The sequence below is a fragment of the Mirounga angustirostris genome, unplaced genomic scaffold (assembly GCF_029215605.1).
Source record: "Mirounga angustirostris isolate CCGP_5_RB_7025 unplaced genomic scaffold, mMirAng1.0.hap1 SCAF_5, whole genome shotgun sequence".
NCBI lineage: Eukaryota > Metazoa > Chordata > Mammalia > Carnivora > Phocidae > Mirounga > Mirounga angustirostris.
The window spans coordinates 140,830,951-140,852,247 of NW_026991713.1; the positions used below are offsets into that span (position 1 = coordinate 140,830,951).

The 21,297-nt window shown below is 58.6% G+C and overlaps 1 protein-coding gene across 4 annotated transcripts in view; it reads left to right on the top strand.

Annotated features, from left to right (window-relative positions):
- CRAMP1 (cramped chromatin regulator homolog 1) overlaps positions 1 to 21,297 on the top strand; it is a 58,441-nt gene that overhangs the window by 21,801 nt on the left and 15,343 nt on the right. For 3 of the 4 annotated variants that reach the window (XM_064592298.1, XM_064592297.1, XM_045874659.3), the window contains exons 5-11: positions 2,607 to 2,690; positions 5,904 to 5,952; positions 14,727 to 14,812; positions 15,259 to 15,382; positions 16,364 to 16,445; positions 16,842 to 18,005; positions 20,340 to 20,517. In XM_064592298.1, coding sequence (XP_064448368.1) covers positions 2,607 to 2,690; positions 5,904 to 5,952; positions 14,727 to 14,812; positions 15,259 to 15,382; positions 16,364 to 16,445; positions 16,842 to 18,005; positions 20,340 to 20,517 — 1,767 coding nt within the window. The remainder of the gene's footprint in view (positions 1 to 2,606; positions 2,691 to 5,903; positions 5,953 to 14,726; positions 14,813 to 15,258; positions 15,383 to 16,363; positions 16,446 to 16,841; positions 18,006 to 20,339; positions 20,518 to 21,297) is intronic. The other variant, XM_045874657.3, reaches the window with a different exon arrangement.

Below are 21,297 nucleotides of genomic sequence, written 5' to 3' on the forward strand. Positions count from 1 at the left end.
CTCTGTTGTTTATTGGCTTTCGGGGTTCCTATGAGCATTAACAGAAGATTCTCTGCTGGCTTGGGTGTGTGGCAGCCAGTCAGCCACGTTTTGTTCTTTACCAGAGTGTCACCATGCCGTCTGTGTACCTGCTGGCTGTGCATGTCCTTAGCTGACCATGCTTCTCAGATCACGAGTTTATTTGAAAACATCAACACTGGTCCAGATCCTGACGAATCTAAGACTTAATAACATCTGTGGTCTTCACAAACCCCTTCCCTGCCTTCTGCAGTGGCCCATGTCCCCACTGTCCTGAAGATTCTCTGCTGGCCTGGGTGTGTGGCAGCCAGTCAGCCACGTTTTGTTCTTTACCAGAGTGTCACCATGCCGTCTGTGTACCTGCTGGCTGTGCATGTCCTTAGCTGACCATGCTTCTCAGATCACGAGTTTATTTGAAAACATCAACACTGGTCCAGATCCTGACGAATCTAAGACTTAATAACATCTGTGGTCTTCACAAACCCCTTCCCTGCCTTCTGCAGTGGCCCATGTCCCCACTGTCCTTCACCTGACCTGTGCGCTTCTTGGTGGCTTAGCGGGTTTAGCGTCTGCCTTCGGCTCAGGTCATGATCCCGGGGTCCTGGGATTGAGCTCCATGTCGGGCGTCCTGCTTGGCAGGGAGTCTGCTTGAGGATTCCCTCTCGCCCTCTGTCCCTTCTCCTACATTCCCCTCCTCCACCCCAATACATAAATAACATCTTTAAAAAAAAAACAGTGATCCCATGAGAAGAGCTTTCTTTCTGTTGAGCTGATGGTTCCAACAAAGTTACTTTTTTTTTTGAGGTTCTATTTATTTGTCAGAGAGAGAGAGAGGGAACATAAGCAGAGGGAGTGGGAGAGGAAGAAGCAGGCTCTCTGCCGAGCAGGGAGACCGATGTGGGGCTCGATTCCAGGACCCTGGGATCATGACCTGAGCCGAAGGCAGACGCTTAACGACTGAGCCATCCAGGCGCCCCTCCACCAAGGTTTCTGGCTGGTCCTGGTGATCTCTCCACGTTGGTGGCAGCCCGGTGACCACATTAAGCCTGAGAGCTGCCTGCCCTTTGTGGTGTGCTGGCAGTTACCTCAGGGCTTGGCGCTGCCCAGCCGCCCTCCCCTCCTCAGCCCCTGGCAAGCTTGGATCCACTTCATGTCTCTGCGGGTTTGCCTGTTCTGGACATTTCATAGCAACAGTATCAGTATGTGGCCTCTACCTGAGCACCGTGTCTTCTCAGTTCATCCACTTCGTGGCAGATGCTAGAACTCTATTCCCTCACATGGCCGATACCATCCCACTGTGTGTTCCGTGCTTGTTTATCCACTTCCTAGCCGTCTCAAAGTGTCCTGAGCAGCGGTCCCCCATGAGAGTCCTGACGAGGCCTTGGTCTTTCTCTGAAGAACCTTCAGGAGCGCTTGGTGGATGTTAGTGGAGTCCCAGGCTCCTGGCAGCCTATGTGAGGTTCAGAACCTTTGGTTTAGATCATTCGTTCAATGATCTAATTTTCCGCTTACTAATGTATTTTTGTTTTCCTTTCCTGGTGACTTAATCATAAGCACTGAGTGTTAGGAGTTTGAAAAGAGCTCTCTGAGGAGAAGCCAGAGAGAGCCGTTGTGAGGACAGTGGAGGGACAGGCTGCCTGGGTCACTGCTCTGTGAGGTGGTGGGGATGGCACCAGACTGTGCTGGGCCCGGGCTGGCAGATCGCACTCAGGTTTGGCTTCAGGTAACCTGGAACTCAAAGCATCTCGGTCTTAAGCACAGAAGGATTTGTTCTCTCATGTCCAAGACCGCAGGGAGACGGTCCAGGGCGGGCATCAGGGACCAGGTCTGCCCTGTTTCTGCTCTGCCATCCCCTGCATGTTTGTGTCCAGGACGGCTCCAGGCAGCAGCTCTGCAGGGAAGAGGGGTGAGCCAGAGGGCCACATTCGTCCTGGGTCAGTCTTCAGTCATGTCAGGAGCTTCTGGAAGTCTCGGGCTCACACCAAAGGCCAGTGGCCCCGTCTGGCCCCAGGGCAGGCTGGGGCGTGTACTGTCTGACCTGGATGCGTTGCTTCTCGAATGAAGTGGGTCTTTTGCTGAGGAGCAGGGGGAGAGTGGGTATTGGTACTTGCAATGGTGGGGGGCTGCATTTCCTCTTCCGTCTGGCCCCAAGCCCCTGGCCATTGGTCAGTGGTCAGATGGCCCGACAGGTCAGCTTCCTCGGTCCCGGGGCCGCTGGCCTCACACGGAGCTCGGGTGGGTCTGTGTGTGCAGAGACAGATGCTGTCACCCCACCTCTGCCTCCGTGGAAGCTGGCCACATGGCCATCCCAGTCTCTCCCCCTGCTGTGAGGACTCACTTCCTAGCCCCTCCCCAGTCTCTCTGTCTGACTTCTTACCTTATTTTGTAAATTTGAAAACCAGCCCCTTGTTCCCATGTGCGCCTCACTCATTTCCCCGGGGTTGATGTTCTGGGGGACCAGCGTGCAGTGGTCGAAACTGCAGATGAGGGGCATGAATGTCCCCCATGCTGGTCCTGTGCCATGAGCTGGCTGACCCCGGCATGGGTGTTTTCCCATTGTAATGCATGATCCTGTCTCCATCTTTCAGTGTTCTCCCGCGGGCTGAAGAAGTCGTCCCAGGAGCTGTACGGTCTGATCTGCTATGGCGAGCTGCGGAAGAAGGTCGGGGGCTGTGAGTATGGGACGCCAGGGGTCCCTGCGCTGCTTGCGGCCCCCCACCGGCAGGGCCTGCCCTCCTGTCACCATTGGTCTGTGACACCAGGGCTCTTTTCCTTCTGACTAGAATCTTGAAGACATTTTGGGGTGCAGTGGGTTGAAGAGCACCCTGGCCTCCACATACCTGCACCTTCACTTAGACTTACATGTTGCTGACACTGGTCACTTCGGAGCGCCCCCACCCCACGTGTGCACTTTTTCTTGCTCGGCATCCTAGCAGGGCCCTGACCCTTCATCCTGTGTCCCCTGAGCTCAGGCACGTTGTCCTGCGTGCCCACAATCCTGTTATCAAACAGGTGCCGCGGTCTTACCGAGTCCCTGTCTGTGTTCCCAGAATACCCAACACCTAGTCCAGTCACACTGGTTGGGGTGCCGGCCGGGGCGCGGGTTGGGGATGTGGTCCTGCTTGTACCTGTGGCCCCCCTTGGAGCTGTTGATGGGAATAGCCTCGCCTTTGGTCTTGCACGACACTAGTACTTAGAAGGGTCTGGGCCCCTCCCCGTAGGTCCCTCTGCTTGTCTCCTTGTAACCAGATTCTCATTAGATGTAGGGGTGCTCTGGCCTTTCGAGGGCCCTGAGCGTCCAGTGGCCAGCCTCGCCTCCTCGTGCGGCCCCAGTCGAGGGGCATCCTTGTGTCTGCAGGAGCCACTGGCCACCCTCCCACGGTGAAAGGGTGCTCACCCAGAGGGCCACTCCAGAGGCCCAGTGAGACCATGTGAGAAGGTCGGAAACCATCTCCTCCCTGGTCACCCAGCACGCCACCATTCAGGGGGCGGCGGGGCGGGGGTGTGGAAGCAGCAGAGGGACAGGGAGGATGGGTGTCCATGGTTCGTGGACTGTGCTGCACATGCCCGCCTAAAAACCACACAGGCGGCCTGGCTCCCTGACCCCGTCCTCCCCGTGGTCTGAGCACTTCTTTGTCACCTGCTGGTTTGTCCTGGGGTGCTCCCGAATGTGATGCTGTACGGGGCACCGACTGTTCCCGGCCACTGCTGTGGTGGCCCCTCCTTCGTCCCTGCCATGTCCAGGTCTCAGCCCATGCTCCCCCAGCCCATCTGAGTCCTTGCGAGGGTGGCCTGGCTCCCTTACCTTGGGTGGCTTACTGTCGCCCCCCTTCCCTCCCCGGGCAGCCTTGGGACCCTGGCCCCAAGGGCCTTTGTGCTTGGACCTCTGCCCTTCTTCCTGCTGCCCTGCAGCTCAGCTGACCCCATCCTGCTGGTGACATCTCCCCAGTCTCTCTCGGCCCAGCTCCATGTCACACGTTCTCTCGCCCACGCACGTGCACACACCCCTGAGGTCCCACCTGAGCTCTTAGTGCCCTCCACCCCCGTGGGGCTTGTCCGCCTGAGCCCTGCCTGTCCCCCACCCATGGATCCACTCACTGGAATGCTGCTGTGTCGTTTTGTGAATCTTCGCAGGGAAGGGGCAGCCTTCAGCAGAGTGCCGTGGGTGCTGTGGCCTCTCACGACTGCTTGTGGGTAGGCGTTTCTGGGCTGTGCAGAAATTGTGGTCAGAGCATGCTTTTATATTAAGTTGCCTTTCCTAACTGAGGTCTCCGGACACAGGTGAGTCCTAAAACAGTGGACATCCCTGAGACTCGGACATTTGCACCATGCGTCCAGCGTCAGGGCCGCTGCTGCACTGGGTGGCATCCCTGGGGCTGAGGAGGCTCCATTTTGATGAAAACAAGTGTCCGTACAAGGCTCCTTGGCTATTAGGTGGCAGGTTTGCCCTCAGGACTGAGTCTTACACCCACAGCTTATTCCTCCTGCCACCGCTGCCCGGTGTGGTGCAGCCCAGTGTGGGGATAGGTTGTGGGGAGACAGCAGCCGTCTCCAGTCCTCACCTGTGTGTTCAGGCGGCTTTTCTCTGAAGGCTGGTTCCTTGGATGGTGCCCATCGCATGACTCAAACCCTCTAGTTGCAATGTCTCCACCCCCCGGGCCTTCGGTCTGCCAGGCACAGGACCGACAGGCTCTTCCCTCTCTTTTGCCCGTTATTTTCTGCTTCCCCTTTGATCTCTGCTCACATGCCCAAGGACCTCAGGACAGGCTGGCCTCTGGGCGGCGTGCTTGGCCCCGCAGACCCTGCCTCCCCGCGGGAATGTCTGCTGCACAGCACCCACGCTGCTGTGGCCTGTTCGCATCTGGGGCAGGTCAGCGAGCGAGGCTGTGCGCCCGCCGCTCCCCTTTCTGTCCCGGAGGCCCATCTCTGTCTGGGCGGTGGCCCTGCAGCCTGCGGGACTTGCCTTGCGGTTTCTTGTCCTGTGTGTCTCTGAGATGCTTCATCTGTAAAGCCTTACGTTGTCTTCATTCTCTAAAGGTGTTTTTGCGGGACGTAGAGCTCTGATTCAATGGTTTTTCCTTTCTTCACTGTAAACATTTTGCTCCCGCCTCTCCAGCCTGCGCGGTTTCTGGGGAGAGGCTGCTGGCTGTTGTGTCTTCGTTCCTCCAGAAGGAATGCATTACTTTCCTCTTCTGCTTTGAGGATTTTGTCCTTGTCTTGGTTTTCCGCCTGGCTGTGTGTTTGTGGCTTGTTGTTTCTTCCCCCAGAAGTAGAGTTTAAAGAATTTTGCAGTGACCCCCAAACATCCACCACGTACCAGGTTACTCAATTTTCTTGCACATGTAATTTTTTTTTCCTTGCACATCTTGAGGATAGCACTAACACTGGGAGGGGGCAGAGGAACATGGCATTAGCTCCAGTGAAGGCGCAGGGTTTTGGTTCATCATCCACCCACCCTGGGAACCCGGGGATCCAGAGCAGACCTTGGCAGGCCCACAGATAGTGTGAGCCCAACAGGAGAAGCATGCGTGGTGGTGACCCTGAGGGGAATCTCTGAGCTCTGTGGCTAGGGAGGGGCGGAGGCTCAGCGTGGCGGGGGACAGGGGGAGGGATCAGCTGTGCGAAGGCAGGTAGCAGTTCCCCTGAGAAAGTCCGGGTGCATGGAGAGGACGCGCAGGTGGGGACAGCGCCCTCAGCCCAGGCTTTGTGGGAGGAGCTACAGCTGAAGGAGGGGTTGTGTTCTGGAAGACCTCACATCTTCTATAAAGGAGGTGCGATGTTTGCTTCCTACATTGAAGATAATTATCTGATAGCAACCTGGGAATCTTCACTGGTTTTGTTCCTAAGAGCTTCACGGTCACACTTATTTGCTTTTCCATTTGAAGGTATGGATGACAAGAATGCGACGAAGTTGAATGAGCTCATTCAGGCCGGGTAAGTGGGGCTTGCCTGTGGAGCACACTCTCACTTTGGGGCACTTGGGGGCTTCTCTGAAGCTCAGACCTGGAGGCTCGTGGTTCTCTTCCCTTTTCTCAACAAGGTCCGTAAGGTGCCGAACTCCCCAGAGTTCAAGCAGATTGCCGCTTGGAGCCCTGGGAGAGCAGGGGGGCTGCACCCGGGCTGCTCCCCATCTCCTTCTTCCCATGGGTCCCCTGGCGGGGTGGCAGCACCCACTCAGCCTTCGCCGCCTCTCGTTCCCTCCCCATCCCCATCCCCTCCTCTGCCAGAGCAGGCCCTCGCTCCCGCTTTCCTGTTGCCCTTCTGGTCCCGTTCTTGCGCTGTGCCCACCGAGGCTCCGCGCCCCTTGAGGCAAGGACGGGTGTGACGCCGTCTGCTGTCGAGGTTCTCCCGCTTGCTCTGCCCCGACCGCAGTGACCGTTCCTGTGGCAGAGATGGCCTGTGATGCGTGCCTTGTGCCCCATTCTTCTGTTGTCCCAATGGAACTTTGGTTTGCCCACTGGCCCCCATTTCAGAGTTGGTCCTCGGGGCCTCTTTCACCCTGTCAGCCTCTCTAGTTGGTCCCCGGCCTCCCACCAGGTGTCTGACTCTGGGCGTGGCTCTCCAGCCCTATAATCGCCCGCTCTTCTCTCCTCCCACCCCCCTCTTGGGACCGTCCCAATGCCGTACTTAGCTTCACGCCCCTCTGTGCTCTCCTTGGGCTGTGTGAACGCTCCCCAGGGCCTCTCTTACCTTTTCTGGGTGAGGGATCCCAGATCTAACTTGTCCCCCATTTCTGGCCCTGATTTAGAAATCCCGTTACGTCGTAGACCTCTGCTATGTCCCAGCTGGAAGCCTTCAGCAGCTCTTCCTGGGAAGGCCCCCTGACCTCACACTCTCAGGGTCCCTCTTGGCCATGTCCCGCTCCTCTCCCCGGTCAGCCCTCTGCTGTTCTTGTTTGGTCCCCCAGCCACGCTGCTGCACTGCCCGGACCTTCCCCTATTAAACAGTCTGCGGGTTCTGTGTGTGCGGCCTTCTCCCCCGCTCCCCTCGGGCATGGCCCTCGTTGATGGCTGCCATGTCTCTCCCATCCGTCTCACCAGAGCTCGTGTACTCTCCCCGGATCTCTGCTCCTTGTCCTGGATGGACCCACCGGCCCTCCCAGGCCCCTCCTGGTCGAAGGCTAGTTGGCCTCTGCGACGTCTGCAGGGCATGGCCTTCTTGCATCTCTGGTCGCTTTTCTCCCTCAGCCTGGTGTTGGATGGCCTGCACACCCCTGTCCCTCAGGCATGAGCTCCTGACAGCTGGGGCTGGCTGTGTGGTTTCTGCTCTGGCTCCGTCCACTGTCCTCCCTTACAGATGCTCCTGTTGGGTTCCCGGGGTTGACTTCTGTGAACTGCCCCCGTTTGGAAGCAGGTGTGGTGGTAATGCGGATGCGTGTATCAGCACCATGTGAAAAGAGCAGTGATTCACCCCATCTGCAGGGGAGCAGGCAGCCTTCACCACTGTGTCTTTGGGCAGGTGGAGCCTCCTGGAGGTGTGTGGATAAGCGCAAGAGCAAGTGACTCGTCACAGCACCCTGCCCCCCACTCACCTGTTGCAGCCTCAGCGTCTTGCCTTCTTCCCACCCTCACACAGGCCCTGTGGCTTTGGGGTCGAAGCTGAGTTTGTGGGCTCTCTGGGTGACGTGCATGCCTCTGGGGCAACTTTGTAGAGAAGGTGGAGGGTCCTTGGCGGAAGCGGTTTCTGGTGTTAGTGTCTCCCCCACCGGCGGGAGAGCTGCCCCATGAGTTGGAGGGCTTTCCCTGGATGCGATCTGGGGGGAAGTCTTCTTCGCCTTTTATTTCACTTGCCCCAGACTGGTTCTTTGTGCTCAAGGGCGTCGGGGACTGGTTTGATGGAAAAACTGTGAGTTTGCTTGGCTTTGTCTTAGTCTCATTGTGAGAGGCAGCACAGAGAGGAGGGTGGCCTCCTGGGTTTCTGGAAGGACACGTGGGTCTGTCTCACGGGTGATCAGGTGTGGGGAAGGTATGTTGGTAAGTGTGAAAGTGTTCTCATGGTCGGTTTTAGGGGCTGGCAGAGATTGGAGAGGCCCTGAGCTGGGGGTCAGAGGGACGCGTAAACTCCCACATACCATCACATCCCCACAGTCTCAGTGAGGAGCCATCCTAGTAAAGCCCGGAAGCGACGTGACTGTTAGGATGGTTCTGAACAAGCAAGGATCCAGGAGGACCATCTACATCTCCTGTTTGCTTTGAGTATTTAGTACCGTGCTTTTGGGATAGCCCGTGACCAGTAAACATCCATGTGTCTGGACCGATAGGATCAGTGATCGGGTGACTGTGTGGGGAACCAGAAAGAACGTTCCCGTGCCACATTCCCCACAGTTTGTATAGATACCCGGCCTGCAATAACTCCTCTGTCCCTCGGCTGTGGGCTGTGCACAGGGACTTCTGAAGAGGGCCACGTGGGGAGGCAGGAAGGAGCCAGACAGACGTGACCTCAGCCCCACAGCATCAAAGTCGAGGCCAACGGGGCAGGTCTGGTTGAGAGCGTGGGGAGGCATCTGTTCTCCCGACACGAATCCACAGACATGGGGTTGCAGCCAGAGTCACGTTGCAGCTCTTTCCCTGGCTGTCCTGGCGTGTAACAGCCGTGTGGGAGAGCTCACAGGGCCTAGGTGCCCGCTCTCCAGACACCGCCCCCCAGATCATGAAGGGGGGTAAGTGTTACCGCTTGTGCCACCTTGCGTGGCTCAGGGTAAGGAGAAAGGCCGACGGGAGTGGTATCGTTTCTCACAATCGTGGGTGGAGAGGTCTCAGAGCATCGTCCGCAAAGGAGTTTGCAAACAGCGGGAGCGCAGTGTGAATGTCCTCTGACCCCACAGTGCCACTTCTGGGAGGCCATTAGGCCAGTGGCGAGCCACCTTTGTGAAGGTGCACATCCCAGCGTCACTCATGCTGGCAGGACGTGCCCAGAGAGAAGCCTGTTCCTGGTGGGATGTGGGGGTTCTGCTCTCTTTGGAAGTGAGACAGGGTGGGTGTGTGTGGCCGTGTGGCCACAGCGGGGAGGCTCAGTGCGTAGCTCCCGCCTCACACCAGGGCTCTCTGGGGGTGGCAGGCACGCGGGGCACCCCCGTTCTTCACACTGATCTTCTGTTATTTGAGTATCTTAACAAGCGTGCTTCTGTCCTGTTAGAGGAGTTCCACACTGGGAAAGGGCATTCTTTTTTATTAGCTTTAAGTTGCTCTGACCATGTTTGCCCTATGCGGCGTTATTTATGAAAATGCGTGTTATCTGTATTCCTGGCAGCAGAAATACGACACTTGTGGCTTAAGTCTTGGGGCCTCATGACGAGTGGGTGCAGTCGCTGCCTGGAGGCAAAACTGTGTAGGAGCCCTTGGAGGGTCGTGGGGTGAGGGAGACGCCAGTGCCGGCCCTGAGACCTCAGGCGCGGGACAGCTGGAAGCCAGCTCCAGTACAGGGCCCGGGGCGGGCTCGAGAGGTGTCCACACAAAGGCTGGGCGCCTTGGGCTCCTGCTTCCCTGCTCCTTCCTCCGGCCTCGTGTCTATCGCGGGCAGGGGCCGGCCCTCATGTCTGTTGCAGGCTGGGAGCTCATGTCTGTCACGGGCTGGGGGCTCATGTCTGTCGCGGGTCGGCCCTCATGTCTGTCGCGGGCTGGGGGCCGGCCCTCATGTCTGTCGTGGGCTGGGGGCTCATGTCTGTCACAGGCTGGGGGCCGGCCCTCCTGTCTGTCGCGGGCTGGGGGCTCATGTCTGTTGCGGGCTGGGGGCCGGCCCTCATGTGTGTCGCGGGCTGGGGGCTCATGTCTGTCGCGGGCTGGGGGCTCGGGACAGTCGCCAAGATGCAGCCATGGGCGCAGGCTGCGCGCCCTACTGGGACTAGGGTTTCTGACTGCCGTAGCCCTCTGCCGCCCCACCCTGGACACTCCCTCCCTTGACCGGGTGACGGGTTCTTCCTCGGATGCCGCCCCAGCCCTGAGCCTCCACAGAGTCTGTGAGTCGTGTGTCTGTCACGTGTGACCGGGCAGCCCGGCACTCCTTCGGGCACTGTGAGCGCTGACCTGCCAGGCCTCGGACCAGCCCATAGCTCCAGGATGGCCAGGGGCTGGGGCCTGGTCAGTTGGGGCTCCAGGGAGCCCCCTCCCAGACCAGGTGGAGAAGCACGGTGACGCCGTGTGCAGGCCACTCCTGTGTCTGCTTTGACCAGTGCGACTGAGAAGCACGATGGTTACTCTTCCAGTCTTCCAGAAAAATTCATCGTGAAAAAGTTGAAGTGTCAGAAAGGTAAAAACAGCAGTATAACAGGCCCGATCTCCCCTTCACCTGGATTTACCAAGGGAGGAGCCACCCGAAGTTGGTGCTCATGTGCACCAGTTCTGGGGGCTCGGGGAGGGTGGTCCTGTGTGCGTGCGCGTGCACGTGTGTGTTTGTGTGTGCGTGGTGTTATTTGTCTTCTTGTGCTTTAATTTCTCTTCCTCCCCTGCTAGACCGGGGACTTGTCTGGCCTGCGGTACGGGCCGCTGTCCATAATGAGCTGTGAGCAGGTGCCTTCGGGACGTGTGTGTGCACGGCAGGACAGGACATAACAGTAGGACACAGCATCCTGTGTCCGCCGTTACAGGCTCCTGCAGGATAGTGTCCCTGCCCCGGGAGTCCTCCGTGCTACTCCTCCTCCCCAGCAATGTCTGCATAGGTGCCTTTTCCAGAATGTCACTGAGAGGGCATCACCCAGCAGACAGCCTTTTCACACGGCCTTGTCCATCACCCCCAGACTCCCTCATGCTGCCCCTTCGCAGTCCCTGCCTACGGCCAGCCACAGCAGCCCCTCAGCTGCTCTGTGTGCCCTGTCGCCCTGCCTCTCCCAGAACGCTGTCCACATGGGGTCACGCCACAGGTGGCCTTCTGAGGTTGGCATTCTCCACACAGTGGTGTTTATCTGTCCCCCAGTGAGGAACACGGGCTGTTCCACAGAAGGAGCCACTCTAAACCTCCAGGTGTTCGTTCCATGTCACCCGGGCAGATCCGCAGGTGAGCGCGTGCTGGCTTCGTAGAGAGCTGCCCGCGGCTTTCCAGGGAGAGTCCCAGTCACTGCCCACACTCTCCACGCTCAGCGCTCAGTCTGTTTTGAGCCACCCTCATGGGTGGGAGGTGGTATCTCCTCGTGGTGTTGGTTTGCATTTCCCTGGTGACTGGCTACATTGAGCATCTTTCTTGTGCATGTCGCCCATCTGTCTCTCTCTGGTGACTCCTCAAATCTTGTGCCTGTTTCCTTATCACGGAGTTGAGAAAGTTCTTGAAGTGCTGTAGACACCAGTCTTCTGTTGGATAGGCGATCAGCAGTGTGTTCTCCTGGCCTCTGGCTTGTCCTGCTTTCCTAATGCCTGTCACAGGGTGGAGGTACTCAGTCTGACTTCAGCATCACCTCCAGGAACTCTTTGTCTAGCTCCAAGTCACAGTGGTGCTCCATGTCTCCTTGTGAAAGTTTTAAGGTTTGATATTTACCTCTGTCATCTATGATTTGCAGTTCATGCTGTGGTTCGTTTTTGTGGCCTGTGGGCGTCTGTTGAAAGTCCTGTCCTTCCTCCACTGGTGCTTTTGCACCGTCGTGTGAGCCAGCGGGCCGTACTGTGTGGGTCTGTCTCCAGGTTTCCCTCCTGTTCCACTGATGGATGTGTACAGTCTTCCACCAGCCAATACTGGTTTCCAAGAACAAAGCCAGTGGCCCATAAAGGTGAAGCAGAGTTGGGGGAAGTCAGTGCGGTGCTCGTGGGAAACAGCTCCTGTATTTAGGGCTGTGGAGGATTGATTCAGCTAACTTCCCATCCGTCCTTCCTCAGTGAACTGAATGTCTTTTCGTCGTAGAGCTATAGGACTCGGGAGCAGGCGGACTGAGGAGAGCCCTGAGGTCACCTCTCACTACGACGGTCACAGGCCAGCAGCATAGAGTTAGCAAAGGCTTACTGGGCTCATCACGTGACTTTGCAGAAAGGAGAAAAGACCTCTCGTAGCAGAAAGGAAAGCCAGACTCTCATGCGCATAGAGGAACTAGTCTGTTGTCTGTTTTGTCAAAGCAGCGACGGTGGGGGCGTTGCATGCAGTCCTCCATGTGACCCTCGATCAGAGGTCAAAGTGTGAGCCTTCTGCAGATGGTGCCTCTTAAAGCCCCGTGCACTGGTGGCACGCCTGGCCTGGCAGTCGTCCTGCTGTGGCTCAGCTCCAGGGCGGGCTTGAGGCCGGGAGACACGGACCACATCCCTGACTGTGGCCAGGCCCACGAGGCCTTCTGTCTGTGAGCAAGAGCAGAGCTTTGCCTCGTCAGGCTCTAGCCTCAGGACACTCGTAGGAAGGACTTGCATTTGGGAGAAAAGAAAAGGGATTGTGATCTCAGGATGTCTTCTGGTTATACAAAAGGGGCTGCTCAATTTCACTTAAAAACACCTAAAAAAAAAGGAAGTCACAAAAGAGCAGTTTAACGGAAAACGTAATCATCACAAACACAGGTGCCCGGTGGCGCGCACCCCCCGCCCCACTCTGTGTTGTTGGTTTGGCACAAATGCAACAAGAAGTGATGGGCAGTGAGCCTCACCGGCCCAGAGCCGTTGCCAGAGACTGGCTGGGACCGAGCCCACCTTTCCCTTTCACACCCCCACAGCAGCACGTAGCCGCCTCTGCTCCGCGAGGCCGGGGTGGCTATGCCTCAGGTGTTTGCCCAATAGAGCGGGGTGCGCGTTCCACACACACACACTCGGCCCTCTGGACCACGCCGCCTGACGCAGTGGCGGGAGTGGGTCTCCTGGGGTCCCCTGGTCACTTTGACAGCCTACCCGTAGCTCAGCGCTGCTCACGGTGCCCGTGTCCGAGTCCCTGCACAGTACTTGGGCGCGTGCGTGCAATGGCAGCTGCCGTGGAGGCGTTGCTGCTGGAATCCCATGAGACCGGCTGCCGCAGCCTGATCCTGCCCCGCGTCGCACCGCCCTGCTTGGCCTTCTAAACACCCTCTGGGGGCCACGGTGAAATCCGCTGTCTGGGGGGGTCCGAGCTGCTTCCCTTCCAAGGAGGAGGGGTGTGCAGCTTTGTTTCCTTGGAGTGAAAGTTGTGTCTGGGACCGCCCGAGGCCGGCCAGCGCACACCCAGGGCTTGTCTTCCCGGCGGCGCGCAGGCACAGTGGTCTACAGTTTTAGGCAGTACTATTTCAGAATGATCCGTCCTACAGCTCCGTGAAGCGTACACAGATGCGGTCGTATACAAACGTCCAGTGATACAAACCCTAACCTAGCCACCTGTCCCCGTTCCCCTCCAGAAGTAACCATGGACACAAATTTCATGTGTATATTTGACTTTTTTTCTCAGGGACTTTATGTGCATAAATATATGAATGCAAATTTAAGCATGTACATTTATATGATTTTTTTCACATACTTGGAATCATACCACGCATTCTGTATTGCATTCTGCATGCATTTTGTAACTTTATTGCCGAGGTTGGTTTTAGAAACAAAATGGCCGGGACAGAGCAGCTCTCTCCTGGAGGGGTCACAACATTCCAAGAATTGGTTATAAAAGCAATATACCATATGCTAGAGCTTTTTAGAGAATATAAACCTGTATTTGTAGCCACTGGGTAGCTTGGCCAGAGCCTTTCCTGTGACTTCTTGGGGTTCTGCGGAGATTTTGTATCAGAAGCGCTGGCCTGGACGCACCATTCATGACTTCTGTTCCAAGCAGAGCAAGGGCCGCAGCATCCCTCGAGGTCCCCCAATCTTCCAGAGTTGTCTTGACTTCACTGTCATGTTTCAAAACAGCCAGCCTTTTTTGAGTATATGCGAAGCATCCGAGTGTGTGTTGGTTTTTCGGGGGGGTTTTTTGTTTGTTTTTTTAAGATTTTTATTGATTTAGTTGACAGAGAATGAGAGAGAGAGGGAACACAAGCAGGGGCGGAGGGAGAGGGAGAAGCAGGTTCCCTGCTGAGCGGAGAGCCCGACGTGGGACTCGATCCCAGGACCCGGGGATCATGACCTGAGCCAAAAGCAGACGCTTCACCCACTGAGCCAGAGAGGCGCCTCACCAAGTGTGTTTTTTGAAAGGAGCTCTTTTTGTGCTGTTCTGTTCATCAGTTACAGGGAAATTCTTCATTTTGTGTTATTTTAACATTATATAAGTTCTGGCCATGGCACTGTTCACACAGAGTGTTATCCCCAGCTGTGACAGATCCGGGGCCTGCCTGAGGTGCGTTTCGGAGAGCGCAAGCAAGTGGCACTGTGTCTAAGGGCTGTGAGTGGCGACTGTTCTTTGGGCCCCGCCGGTGTGGCTGACAGAGGGACCACAGAGAGTTGCTGATGGGGAGTGGTGGCCACCTTGAGGGGGGCTCACACCTGCTCTTGAGGGACCCTGAGGAGGAGGAGGAGAGAAGGGCGTGCATTTGACGTCTGACAGGCTTCTGCACAGTGGGCTTTCCGGGGATGGACAGCAGCTGGTGCCACACCACCTGCCAGGCTGGAGGTCGGGCATGCTTCCTGTGAAGGGCCGGGGTCCTCTTTGCAGTGCAAGGCATGGGCAGGAAAACAGTGGGACCTCCAGAATCGCGGTGTGGTCTCACCGTGTGCAGCTGCCTGTGACCTTGGGAGCTTCGTGAGGACCCTCAGCCAGGGCCCTCGTCTGTCCAAGCTGTCACGGGCCCTTCTGTATGTGCTCGGCGGGGAGCGGCCGTTCAGTGAGAGGCCTCACTGTTTCCCTCAAACTCTTCCTAGGGCCACCACCGTGCGCTACAAAGGGAGAAACCTGCGGATCAAAGCGCCTATGTGCCGTGCGCTGAAGAAGCTCTGTGACCCGGACGGTATGTGATCTCGGAGGTGGGGCTGCTCCCTGTGGCGATGGAGAAGCCGAGCTGGAAGTGTCTCCCAGTGGCTCCGAGTCTCCATCTGCTCTTGCCCATTGGCAGCACCTGGACTCGAAACCCCTTGTCACAGCAGTGTGTCCCCTTAGGAGATCAAGTTTAGCTCAGAAGCCACAGCCTTTTCAGACAAAGTGCCCGCTAGTGTCACAGGCAGGTCTCTGGTGGCCTCTTGTGGCCTGGTCCGTGGCTCTGGCTCGCAAATGCACACGCGGCCATGTTGGCGTTCTTTCAGAGCACGGGCCTCTGCGGCCTTGCCTGCCAGCCTTGCTTTCACACACAGCTTGCCCAGAGCTCCTCGTTGATTCTGTTAGTTGTGTGTCCAAGCCCGTGGCATTCTGCATCGAGGTTCACGTGTGCCAGGCTCTCACGGCCCCTTCTTGTCACAGGCTTGAGTGACGAAGAGGACCAGAAGCCAGTGCGCCTGCCCCTGAAGGTCCCGGTTGAGCTGCAGCCAAGGAACAACCATGCCTGGGCCCGCGTGCAGAGCCTGGCCCAGAACCCGAGGCTCAGGTAACGTGGCCTTTGGCATCTCGGGGGAGAGGTGGGGTTCCCCCTGGGCACTGACAGCACATGGGGGAGTGGCCTCAGACCTGGGGGTCCTGGAAGCGTCGAGGTACAGTTCCACACCTGGCAGGGGCTTTCGGGCCAAGCACGGAAGACAAAGACATGTGGTTAGCGGGTTGGTGGCGACAGAATCTTTCCCCTCAAAACCCCTTCCACGGCTGTCTTAGTATCTCTCTGAAGATTTGTGTCTGACGTAGATACAGGGCATCACTGTGAGTGTGGACCGTTTTTCATTTAGACATTAGACCTCTTTTTTGATTGAGGTAGAATTCTCCTAACCTACAATTAACTGTTAACTCGTTTTAGGGTGTCCGACTCAGGGCACTGAGTACTTTCACACGGTGTTGTGGGATTGTTCCCCCTCTCTGGCTCTAGGACATTTCATTACCCCAAAACCTGGTACCCACCACGCCTTCACCCTCCCCCCACCCCCACCCCCCAGCCTCCGCTGCCAGTTAGATATGCCCGTTGTTCACGGTTCTCGTAAGGGGAACGGTACAGCTTTCGGTCTGCTGCCTGGCTGCTCGCACTGAGCCTGACACTCCATCTGTGTCAGGACTTCTTGCTGCCACATTGATTTAAACTCTCTTGCTATTCATTCAGGCTGGCCAGGCCCAGCTTCCTGGATCCAAAGGGCGCTAACAGAGTAGTGTGGTAGGTTGTAGCACGGTCCACATCCCGGGAGAGAGCTCGTACAACCTGTGAAGGGGACGTGAGATATACATGAATCTAGTGCTCTCCATTTAAAGGGCTAGTTTTTAAGAAAAGGACTCAGTGGCCCTGCAGGACACCATGCCTCCGGCCCCTCCTTTGACGCCCCTTCCGCAGTCCGTGGCCTCATCTTGTCTTGCGGCCACAGCCTCGTACTCCTCAGGAGGGTCTCTCCCCTGTAACAGCCGCCCTGTCCTGCCTGTGGTCTCTCTGCAGGATGATTGTGGAGCTCCACCGGAAGGTCTCCAGCCTCATTGAGTTCCTGAAACAGAAGTGGGCGCTCCACGAAGTGAGGGTCGTATCCTTTTCCTACTGACGCAGCCTCGCCCACACTCTGCAGCTCCTGCTGCCTGAGGACGCGGCCTCGCGTCTCCGTCCTCCGAGTGCACGGGGCCCCGTGGGCGGTGCAGAATGGGCCCTGAACCACTACAGCACAAGCGGCCACTGTCTGGCCTCTGTGGCAGGGCTGGGGGGCGAGCAGAGCATCCCTGCCAGCAGGTTGAGTAAAACAAGCAAGGACACAGCCCCAGGCTTCTTGTGTCCTTGGCTGCCTGCCAGCCTACGTCCCCGCCAGGAGGGTGCCTGTTGGGTGTGCCATCGGTGAAGGAGGAAGTGGCCGGCTCACGCCCTTCCCGTGGCCTGGCGGCGCTCAGCGGGGCCTGCTCCTGCGGCTGCTCCTTGACTGCGCTCTCAGCGGAAGACGCTCGAGGACCGGCAGCTGCAGCACTCGCGATCAGAGCCGTCGCAGGAGAAGGTGGCGCTGCACCTGTTCCCAGGAGAGAGTTGCACGCTCACGCCCCTGCCGGGGGTGGCCCGTGTCGTGCACTCCAAAGCCTTCTGCACCGTGCACTGGCAGGAGGGCGGCAGGTGCAGGCAGAGCTCCAGGGATGCCCACACGTTGCCTCCGGCCCAGATCCTGGGCATCCAGAGCGGGCAGGGCACGGCTAGGGGCCAGGTGAAGTGTCCACGGGGTGGTGCCGAGGGCAGGGGCCCGGGACGTCCCCCTCCTTCCACCGACGCCTCACAGAGCTCTGGAGAGAGTTCCCCTGAAAGTGCCCCTGGGGAGGGGGCCACCCTGAGCCTCAGCAGCCTAGACACTCCTGACAGGCTGCCCCCGGGGCTCCAAGATGCCGGGGGACGGCTTGAGAAGACCCCCAGGGCTGCTCCTGCAGAGGGCAGGGACGGCCCAGCCCTAGAGCCTGGGGATGTGACGTGTGCCTGCAGCCAGCTGCCGGAGCTGGAAGATGAGCTCTCCCTCCTTGACCCCTTTCCGCGCTACATGAAGTCCTGTCAGGACCTCATCATCCCCGAGCAGTGCCGCTGTGCAGACTTGCGGCCCTCAGGGTGCACCTCCCCAGAGACCCGCGTCCCCAGCAGTGCAGAGGTGGCTGACCTTGCCCGGGCTGGGTCGCTATCCCCTGTCCGTGCCCTACCGGGTCCAGAGCCTCAGCCCAGCCCTGGGCTTCAGCCGGATGTTTGCACTAAAGACTCAGCAGACGCCCCTGCAGAGGAGCCGCAGGAGAAGGTGAATCCCTCGGATCCCCTGCCTCAGGGACAGCCTGCTGCCAAGCCTCCGAAGGATGTCCCTGCCAGCCGGCTAGCCCAGCAGCTCCGTGAGGAGGGCTGGAACCTGCAGACCTCTGAAAGCCTTACACTGGCCGAAGTCTACCTCATGATGGGCAAACCGAACAAGCTGCAGCTGGAGTATGACTGGCTTGCTGTGCTGGGCCCTGAGGGCCAGGCCCCTGGTGGGCAGGCCCAGGGCCCCCGCACTGGCTCCCCGCCCTCCACCTTCCACAAGCAGCGCCTCCTCAGCTGCCTCCTGAAGCTCATCTCCACCGAGGTCAACCCCAGGCTGGTGAGTGTGGGTTGAGGCACAGCCCTGCTGGCATTCCGAGGTGGGCAGCTGGGTCCTGGGGGGAGAGAGGCGGGGACCCGGGTGACTGGGCAGGACACGTGTCCTTCCCTCGAGCCGGGCTTTGTGGAGAGGGCCCAGCTTGCTGCAGACACAGGCCCTGTCCTCCGTGGCTCACACAAGGCTCCAAACACCACAGTGACCAAGAAGTCATCCCTTATCAGGCTTCATGATGACGCTGAGCCGTCCCTGCTGGCCAGGGGGAGCATGCAGAGGCGACGTGGTCGCCATGGCCAGGAGCCAGGCAGGAACCTCACAGATTGCAGAGGAGGAAATGGAAGGATCGTTGGTGCTTGAGAGTGGCCATCCTGGGAGCATGGTGGCACAGCTTCCGAGGAGGGAGTGGAGTGAGAAGGGGACGGACGGGGTGCCAGGACAGCGCTCGGGCTGGGTGAAGGGCTCTGGGGCTCCTCAGGGGGCTCCGTGGTGGGTGGTCCCTAAGCCTGGGGAGTGGCTGTTACTCCGTCCTGGAGCATCTCGTCCGCAGACATGGGGCGGAGGATGCCACTGGCGAGAGAAAACCCAGTGGACTTTCTGGGGTGAGAGAGAACTGAGTCTAAAGCAGGGGCTCCTGAGGTGCAGTGTGTGCTGCGTGCTTGGGAACGCGGGGATTCACCAGTTCCAGGAGCAGCAGCCCAGGGATCGGAATGTGGGGGCTAAGAGGGAGTGGAGCCTGGGGACAGAAGGGGCTGTGGGGACCCTGTGGACCCATGAGTGCTGAGTCACGTCTGCACAGCACAGCTTCTGCTTCTCCTGGACAGACAGCCCTCCATGTGCGCCCTGCACGGCTCCTCCACCCTCTTCCCTGGCCGCATCCCTGCGCAGTTTTTGCCGAGGAGAGGGTGCCCGGTAGAGCGCACGTGCGGGGACGAGCGTGAGTACTGCGGGAGAGGTGGCTCCCACGGGGTGGTGGGACCTGGGTGGAGACTGCAGGGGCCGAGGGGGAGGCCCGAGCGGGAGCAGTGGCCTTTAGAGGTAGTGCTCTGGAGGCTGGTGCCCTGCGGGCAGGCATGGGCAGCGCTGGGGCGAATGGACAGATGATGAGTTTAGAGTGAGGCTCCTGGAGGCGAGAAGACTGGAGGGACAGGAGCATGTCTAGCGTTCCGGGGAGGGGGCCAAGGGAGGTCAGCTCCCGAGGAGCCCGTGACAGCAGGGTACGTAGGCCCTGGCCTTGGCCTTGACTGGGAGAGGACTGTGGGGTGGCTTGAGAGTACTGCAGAGGACTCAGAGCAGGGCGCTCAGAGCCACGGCCTGGAGTGGGGCTCTGCATCGCCGGGGGACTCGTGAGAGATCCACGTTCTCTGCCCCCTGCCGCAGCTGATTGTGATGTAGCTCAGCTGTGAGAACCATTGGGTAGAGGCCGGAGCTGAGCTTGGAGCCTCTGCGTGAAAGGCTGGCTGGTCCTGCGGGCCCCCCACAGTGGCGGAGCGCTGCTGAGCCACTGCGGCCCACACCCAGTCCTCTGGCCAAGCAGGACCTTGGCAAGAGGTGGCTGGGCATGCAGGGGCGCGGTTGGATGGTGAGACTGAATAATAAGCTAAGCAGGAGGGAACAGAGCAGGGTGAGGGGTGGGCAGGGGTCCCACGGAAAGGAAAAGGAGGGTCAGGATTGGCAGGGTTGTGCCAAAAGCAGAGGAAGGGGGTTCCCTTATTTCACAGGAAGGTTGGCCCTGGTGGCCCCAGAGAGTGGGTGCTGGGGAGATTGAGGAGGGGGGTCACCAGGGTAAGGATGGAGGTGAGGTGGAAGGGGTGTCTCTGTGGCGGGGACCCTGGCACTGAGCACAGCCTGAGCCTGGGCCGCAGAACCCCTGAGATTGGCATCCTGACTCAGCAGAGGGCTCCTCGGCTGTGACTGTTTTAATTCTAGAAATTAAATCTGTATTTCCTTCCTCTGACTCACAATCGGGAGAGGCCACTGCGGTTGTCTTAGGCAGGCTTTTTACAAAGACGAGTTCGTGTCCCCACCATGCAGCAACCCCCCTGGCCTTCCCGTGTCCTCGCCTGCTTTCACCACGTGATGGGATTGCTTGTCGTGCCACCTGCAGGCCGCGAAGCCAGGAGGGAGAATGGTTGTTCCCCAGAGGCCCCACCTGCCTGGTGGCAGTTAAAAGTGGCGTGCTGCCTGCCAAGTGACATCAGGAATGCTGACCTTTGCCTCGGGGGATATGTGATCTCTGAGCCCGTTGGAGCTCCTCATGCCTCCAGCTCTGGGCCCCGCTCCCTGAACCATCGTTCGCAGGCTGAGTCTGGCTTTTGCTGTGGCCCGTTTCTGTCCCAGGCTCCAGAAGGGAACACCAGCTCCACGGCTTCAGTGAGGCCCACCCAGGAGGAGCAGTTGGCTACGCCCCCAGGAAAGGTGGTGACTGTCAGCTCCCGGAGCCCCCGCTGCCCGCGCAGCCAGACTGCCCTCCGCAACAGCAAGACCTTCTCTCCCAGCTCCACGCCTTGTTCCTCAGGTGAGGCTCGGCCATCCTGCCTGTCTTTCAGTGCGTGGGGGCTGTGCCGGAGCTGAGGGCACAGGATGCCCGACACCTGGCCCCACTCAGTGGGTCACTGTCGCGCCGATGGGGTGTCGGAACGGAAATGCCCACCTCTCGTGGGGAGGGTGAGCGCTGGGCTTGTCACATAAGGCTTTGGGTCCTGGGGTACTGGAGCCATTCGGAAACATGGGGTGGCCCTTGCTAGTTTGGTCACCTTGGGGGATCTTTGTGAGGTCAGTGGAAGCCTTCGTAACATGCTGGATCGGGGGCTGAAAGCCTGAGAAGGGACTGTCTCCTTTTATGTTTGAAGAGTCAGGCCCGCAGGTAAGGGATTCCCCAGCCGTTTCCCGCAGTCTTGGAAGGAAAGGTGGGCTGACCTGCCAGTCTGAACTGTTGGTCCTTTGTCCAAGTTGTAGCCGGGGAATAACTTCCTTGCAGGGTCATTCCTTGGGTTTTCTGGTACCTGAGACGGCAGGGGTTGAGGACTGGCATGTCCTTCGTGTGCTGAGCCTGGGAGACCTCCACGCCAGGCGTGAAGGGCTGCGTTACCATCCCTGTGGTGCGTGCTCTCATTGCAGGACCCTGGCCATCCTGGTCGTCTTGAACGTCCTGCACCAGCAGGCGTCTCTGCGTCAGGGCCACGTGCCTCATACAAGAAGCAGTCCCGCATCTGTCCTTAATCTGACCCACGCAGGTGCGGTCACGTTTTCACTGAACAGATCTAGTGTCCTGTGTGTTAACAGTTCTAGAGTTGTT